At 68.5% G+C, this 6,781-nt stretch overlaps 1 protein-coding gene across 1 annotated transcript; it reads right to left on the reverse strand.

The window, feature by feature from the left end:
- Nucleotides 1–534: 534 nt before the first annotated feature.
- Nucleotides 535–6,125, reverse strand: PHOX2A (paired like homeobox 2A). Its single transcript, XM_037377026.1, has 3 exons — nucleotides 5,845–6,125; nucleotides 4,388–4,575; nucleotides 535–2,311 (listed from the first exon to the last, which is right to left on the reverse strand). Exons 1-3 carry the CDS (start codon nucleotides 6,062–6,064, stop codon nucleotides 1,877–1,879), a joined length of 843 nt encoding a protein of 280 aa, XP_037232923.1. The 5' UTR covers nucleotides 6,065–6,125; the 3' UTR covers nucleotides 535–1,876.
- Between the last annotated feature and the right edge of the window lie 656 nt (nucleotides 6,126–6,781).

Raw genomic sequence — 6,781 nt, forward strand, 5'->3', positions numbered from 1 at the left:
CACACCCACTGTGGACCTCAACCCAGCACCCCAACACTGCATCCCCAGGGCTCCCTTGTGCTGAGCACCCTGCCTGCACACCCTGCGGCCCCCTGCCCACTCCCTGCCCATCCTGGGAAGATGAATGCCCCTGGCCCCCAGACCACCTCCCCTCACTGCACCCAGGGCTGCTCATCACCACCATCCTGGTGCCTCGGGGACCTGCTCCATCACCCCCCCAGGGCACCGAGTGGCCCAGGGGGCTGTGTGGGGCACCCCTGTCATTGCCCCGGCCTCGAGGGGCTGCCCGCTGGGTGCCACCCCACATCCCTGGGGACTTTCAGGATGGAGGGGTGGACACCCAAAAGGTAGCAGGGCTTGTGGATGGGAGCCTGCAGCACCCTTGGCATCGCCTGGGGGGGTCCCTCACCAGCACAGAGGGGCTCGGGGGGGCAGGGGGGGGGGCTGTGCAGACCCCGCACCTACCAGCAGCACTTGGGGGGGGGTTGCAGTGAGGGCAGGGGGATGGCAGCATCTTCAATAAATTAAGTTTTATTTGGATTAGTGTCATTTGCAAATGGGGTCAATAAATTACAGAACGGTTAAAAAAAAACAAAAAGAAAAGAAACAAAAAGAAAAAAAGTGAAACCCAAACCCACCTCAGCCAGTGGGGGCAGGGGGGGATACCACATGGACCCTCAGTGGGGAGGTGATGGAGACAGGGACAGGGTCCAACCGCCACCACCACACAGACAGGGATGCAGGCATGGCCATGCTGATGCTCACCGTACTGCAAAGCCCACCGGCACGGGTAGCATCGGCACGGTGGGTGCAAGGGGCTAAGCTGCACCCCATGCCCCCCATCAGGTCCCTTTGCAAGGTCACTGCTGAGGGGTGATGTGTCAGTGGCGGGGGCAACCCAGGCTGCAGCCGTGCCAGCTCTGGTGGGAGCCCCCATCCCATTCCCAGTGCTGTGGTGCCAGCTGGGGAGGGGTTGCAGCTCCTCTGAGGGGTCCACCAGCTGTTCAGGGGGAGGGGGGGTCCATCCCATGGCAGCCCCTCTCCAGGCGAGCTGCAGCATCACCGGGGCGGCTCAGCCCTGGCACAGCAAGATGGTGGCAGTTCCTGGCACCTCGTCCCCATTGGCAGCATCCTTGGTGTGGCCAGGGAGCTCAAAGCCCAGGTCCTGCATTTGCTCCCCAAAATATCATGGCACCCCACGGGGGATTCTCCTCCAGTCCCACTGGGCCAGAATGCTGCTGGGGCGGTCAAATCCCTGTATGCAGGCAGGATTTGAGGGGGCATCAACCCCTCCCCACACCAAAGAGGCTCTTGCTGCCACATTCCCTGGCGCTGCTCACCCTGTGGCCCCCCCAAAAACCCCATCCCTAAAGTGCTTCCTCACCCCCAGCATGGAAGGATGTCCTGGGGGGGGCCACTGCAATGCCAGAGCACCCTCAGTGCCATGGGGAGCCCCACAGCTGCCCCCATCCCTGGGGTGCACCGAGACCCCCCTAAAAGCACACCGGAGCAGTGGCTATGCATGGGGCATGCTAGCTGGGCCAGGGGCTGCTGCCCCCCCCCCAGACACCACCGTGGCTCCACAGCACCCATGGCCGGGTGGTGCCGGTGGGTGCCGTCGGTGGGGGCTGCCCCCAGCTCTGGGTCTGTCCCACCAGTGCAGGGTCTGGGAGAGGGTGGGGGTGCCATGGCCCCCTCAGGTGCAGGCAGCCAGGCAAGGGTTGGGGGTCCCCAGTCCATCTCCCCGCCAGCAGCTGTTTGCTGGACCATCATCACTCGGTCCATGGTGGGAGCAGCAGCGCGGCGGGCGGGGGTCGTGGGGCAGCGGTGGGGGGCTGGAGGGGGTTCGGGGCAGCCGGAACCAGCGACCGGCACATCAGAAGAGGTTTGTCTTGAGGGCATTGGGCTTCCGATGGAAGGAGGAGAGGACGCCGGAGAAAGGTCCCGGCACAGCTTCAGCAGGCTGCCAGGCCTTCAGCAGGTCGGCGGCGTTGGTGGTGCCGCTGCTGGTGCTCACACCGGGCCAAATGGGCGCCTTGAGGGTCTGGGGGGGATGGCCGGGTCCCATGGGTGGCCCTGCACCAGGGCTGGGGCTCAGGCTGCTGCCAGGGCTGCCGAGGCTGCCGGCGGCGGGCAGGGATGCCGTGCTGTCAGGCGTCGGGCTGCAGTTGGACTCCTTGGACTCGTCGTCCTCCGAGGAAGAGCGCGGCTCCGACTTCTTGCCAGTGCCACCGGCGGTGCCGCTGGCACCCTTGGCATTAGCTGCCCGCTCTTGTTTGCGGAATTTGGCTCGGCGGTTCTGGAACCAGACCTGGAGGGGACGGAGGGGACGGGAGGGGACAGGAGGACCCTGTGCCACCGTCCCCAGGGCTTCGGGGAACTCATGGGGTCAGGCAGCTCTGCAGCCCCCTGTGCCAGGGAGCTCACCCCAGGGTGCAGCACCCCACTCCCATGGGCAAAACTTTTTCCACAGCGTTGGGAAGGGGGCAGCGTATTTAAAACCAGCTAGGCTTTGGGGTGCTGAGGCCAGGCCTGGCACCGCCGCAGTGCTGTGGCATGGGCACCGGCGATGCTGAGGGACACTGCCGGAGCCTGTGCTGCACCTCTGCCTGCATCTCACCGGTGTCAGAGCCCCCCGATACAGCCTGTGCCCCCCAGCGCATGCTTTCCCCATGGCACCAACCGCAGTGTCGGCCCCCCTCACTGTCCCTGCCTGGGACCCCCCTCTGCGGCAAGGGCTCGGTGGCACATGGCCCCGCAAAGTGGCAGCCAGGGGCCGCGGCTCTGTGGGCACCCCCACTTCACTGCCAGTGGTGTCCCCGCAGGACCAGGCCCACCACGTCCCACCCCCAGCCGCAGGAGGCCTTTGTCCCACAGCCCTGTGGGTCCCTGTGGTGCTGCGGCGTCCATCCTGCCTGTGGGCGGCTGCCAGCCCCACCATATCCCCTGGCTGTGCCACGGCACTGGGGGATGCTACGGGGGGAATGGGGGTCCCGGGGGCCTGTCACCCGCAGAACATCCCTGGTGCTCAGTACAAGGACATGCTGTGGGGTGGCTGAGGGACCGAGACAATCCCTGGGGTGTCAGGGACACGGGTGCTGGCTCTGCCACGCTGGCATCTCCCACTGCTGCCCCCACGGCATGCTGCTGGAGATGGATCTCACTGCTGGCACCCACAGAGGGGGAGAGAGGGGGCTGGGGCACAGTGGGACCCACCAAAGGCACCCAGGGTGGCCGGTCCTGAGCCGTCTCCCTCATCACCGAGCTGTGGGTCACCACAGCTCGGGGTACAGCAGGCAGCCACACCCCAAGAGCAAACCTGGAGCGCTCCCTTACCCTTACCCATGACGTGCCTGCTGCTCCGGTCCTATCCAGCCCCCCTCATCCCTGCATGGCCCCCCATACCCCGGCATGGTCCCATCTCCCCGTGGCACCCACTGAGCACCTGCCCTTCACCCATGGACATGGGGGACCTTATTTTTTCCCCCGTGTGCTGACAAAGTGACTCCCCCTATGGTGCCCGGATCTGTGCTGGGGGGGCAGGAGCTGCCTCACACCACCCAGTTTTCACCCAAACCCAGAGCTGAGCTGGGGCTGAAGCCGGACGGGGACCCCCACCCCAATCCTCATGCATCCCACGGCTGGGCTGGAGGCTGACAATGGGTCCTGCTGTGGGACGTCACCTGCCCCATTGAACCCTCACCCTGAGCAATGTCCCCCTCTCTGCAGGGGTCCCACTGCCCAGGGAGACCCTCAGCCCGCTGCTCCAAGGGACATTGTCCCACCCGGTGCCATTCCCCACAGCGAGACCGGGGGTCTGCACCGACAAAGGCGGGTCTGCGCTGACAAAGGGGGGAGTCTCCATCCCCCACAGCCTCTCACCAAACCCACCCGACCTCGACACATTTCAGACTGGAATAAATCGTTGCTGATGGGTCCCAGCGCAATGGTGCTGTGGCATGAACCAAGCCCCCCTGTCTCTGCCGGCAGCCAGGCTGAGCCCCCCCAGCAAAGCAGAGCTGCACCCACAGCACGGCCACACGGCGCTGCCGCATCCCATCCCCTCACCACTGCAGCTGGGTCCCGGCCCCCTCCCTGTCCCCCATCCCATCCCATCCCCAGGGACCTGCCCGGGCAACACATGGGGAAACGCTCCGGTCCCAGCCAGGGCACCCAGCACCAGGAAAAGACAGGAATGCGTTTGATCCTTGTGGGGGAGGGTCCCCCCATGCTGGAATCCTGCGGTGGGTCCCCATTGCTACCCCAACCTGACCCCAACGTGAGGATCCCACGGGTGGGCTGCAGCTGCCTGTCTGTGCAGTCTGGTGGGACCGGAGCCCCCAGCCCCCACCGCCCCAGGCTCCCACTGTGCCCCCCGGCAGCTCACCTGCACCCGGGCTTCGGTGAGGTCGATCTTGAGGGCCAGCTCCTCGCGGGTGTAGATGTCGGGGTAGTGGGTCTCGGCGAAGACCCTCTCCAGCTCCTTCAGCTGGGAGCTGGTGAACGTCGTCCGGATCCGCCGCTGCTTCCGCTTCTCGTTGATCCCCGATGGGTCCGAGAAAAATTTGTAGGGCACTGGGGAGGGAGAGGAGGGGTGAGCGGGGCCAGCATAACGGGCAGGACCGGCAGGGCCACGGCGGGCAGGGGCACAGGGACCCACCGGGCAGACACCCACCGGGAAGGGTGAGCAGGAGGCACCGGGCAGGATGCAGGGAGCAGGGACACACCGGGCTGGACACACCGGGCAGGATGCAGGGAGCAGGGACACACCGGGCAGGACACACCGGGCAGACGCACCGGGCAGGGCAGGGACACCGGGCAGGGACACAGCGGGCAGGGACACCGGGCGGGGCGGGCAGGGCAGCCGCGGCGCTCGGGCGCTGCCTCCCCGCGCCCCCCGATCCCGTTCGTTCGTTCGTTGCCGCCGCCGCCCCCTCGGCGGGGCCCGGGCGGTGGGAGTGGGGCCGGGGAAGGCAGCGCCATGCGGGGCCGGGGCCGGGGGAGGCGGCCGGTACCGTCCGACGGCTTCTTCGTTGTCGGCGCGTCCGCGGGCAGCGCATCCGCGGCGGCAACGAAAGCGGAGCGGGGAGGGGGGGCCCAGCGGCCGCGACCCCCGTCCAGCCCCGCTCCGGGGCCGCCGCCGTCCCGGGGACCCCGGGGACCCTGCGGTCGCGCACGGGGCGCCCGCCCGGCACCGCTGAGGGACCGGGAACCGAGCACCGGGCACCGACGGTACCGGGGACTAACGGCGGCGGGCGCCGCTGCCACCGGGCGCCACCGGCAGCCAGTACCGACGGTACCGGGAACCGGCAGCACTGAGCCCTGATGGCAGCAAACATCGACAGCAGCGGTTACCGACGGCATTGAGCCCTGACAGTACCGAGCACCGGCGGCATTGGGCACCGACGGCAGCAGGTACCGACAGCAGCGGCCAACGACGGCACTGAGTACCGGCAGTACTGAGCAGCGACGGCCCCGGGAACCGACTGTACCGGGCACTGGTGGCAGCGTGCACCAATGGTACCGAGCACCGACGGCCCCGGGAACCGACGGCATCGAGCACTGACGGTACCGGGCACCGATGGCCCCGGGAAATAGCAATACCGGGCACCGGCGGTACCAAGAACCGACGGTACCAAGCTCTGACAGCATACCGGGCACCGACGGCCCCGGGAACCGGCAGTACCGGGCACCGACGGCCCCGAGAACGGGCAGTACCGGGCACCGACGATACCGAGTCCCGACGGCCGCGGGCCCCGATGGCGAGGACCGCTCGGGGCGGGGCCGGGGGCAGGTGGGGGTGCCCCGGTGGGCGCGGGGAGCCGGGGGTCGCGGGTCCGTTACCTGCCGAGTAGGGCGAGGGCTGGTGGTCGCGCAGGGCGCCCAGAGCGCAGTTGGCGGAGGCGAGGGGGGGGCAGGCGGGCCCGGTGCCGAAGCCCCCCCGCATGGGGCTGTACTGGAAGGAGCCGGCCTGGCTGCAGGGGCTGAACTCGTAGGCGGACGCCTCCATGGCGGCCACGCAGGAGTCGTAGGAGTTGAGGTAGGAGTAGTCCATGGCGAACATGGAGCGGCCCCGGCTGCCGCCCGCCCGTTACCGCCGCCGCCTGCCCGCCGGCCCCCGGCCCGCCCCCGCCATCCGACGCCCCAGCCCGCCCCGGGCCGCCGCGCCCCGTAAATATACCGACGGGGGGAGCGGCGGACAAAGGCTGCGCTCGCCGGGGGCTTTTGCATGACAATATCTCCCGGGGACGGCGGGCGCAGCAGGAGCGGGCGGAGCCGCTCCCCCCCCCCCCGGCCGCCGCCCCCCGCCCTTAACCCTTCGTGGGCGCCCGCACCCCCGGCCAGGCCCGGCCCCGGCAGCCGCGCACGTCGGGGCGGGCGGGGGGGAGCGGCCCCGGACGGGGGGCCCGGCCCTGCCTGCGGTGGCGGCTCCTTTGCCGCCCCCCGGCTCCAGCGGCCCCGGGGCCCGGCCCGGTAGAGCTCCATGTCCCCAGCCCTATCCTGCTCCCTGTTCCCATCCCACCCCACCCACCGCATCCCATTCCAATCCCCAACACATCCCATCCCAGTCCCTATTCCATCCCATCCTATCTCATCCCAATCCCCACCCCATCCCATCCCATCCCATCCCATCCCAATCCTCATCCCGTCCCATCCCGTCCCATCCCACCCCAGTCCCCATTCCATCCCATCCCATCCTGTCCAGTCCCACCCCATCCCACCCCACCCCATCCCGTCCCATCCCAGTCCCCATTCTATCCCATCCCAATCCCCATCCCAT

The sequence above is a fragment of the Falco rusticolus genome, chromosome 2 (assembly GCF_015220075.1).
Source record: "Falco rusticolus isolate bFalRus1 chromosome 2, bFalRus1.pri, whole genome shotgun sequence".
In the NCBI taxonomy this organism is placed as follows: domain Eukaryota; kingdom Metazoa; phylum Chordata; class Aves; order Falconiformes; family Falconidae; genus Falco; species Falco rusticolus.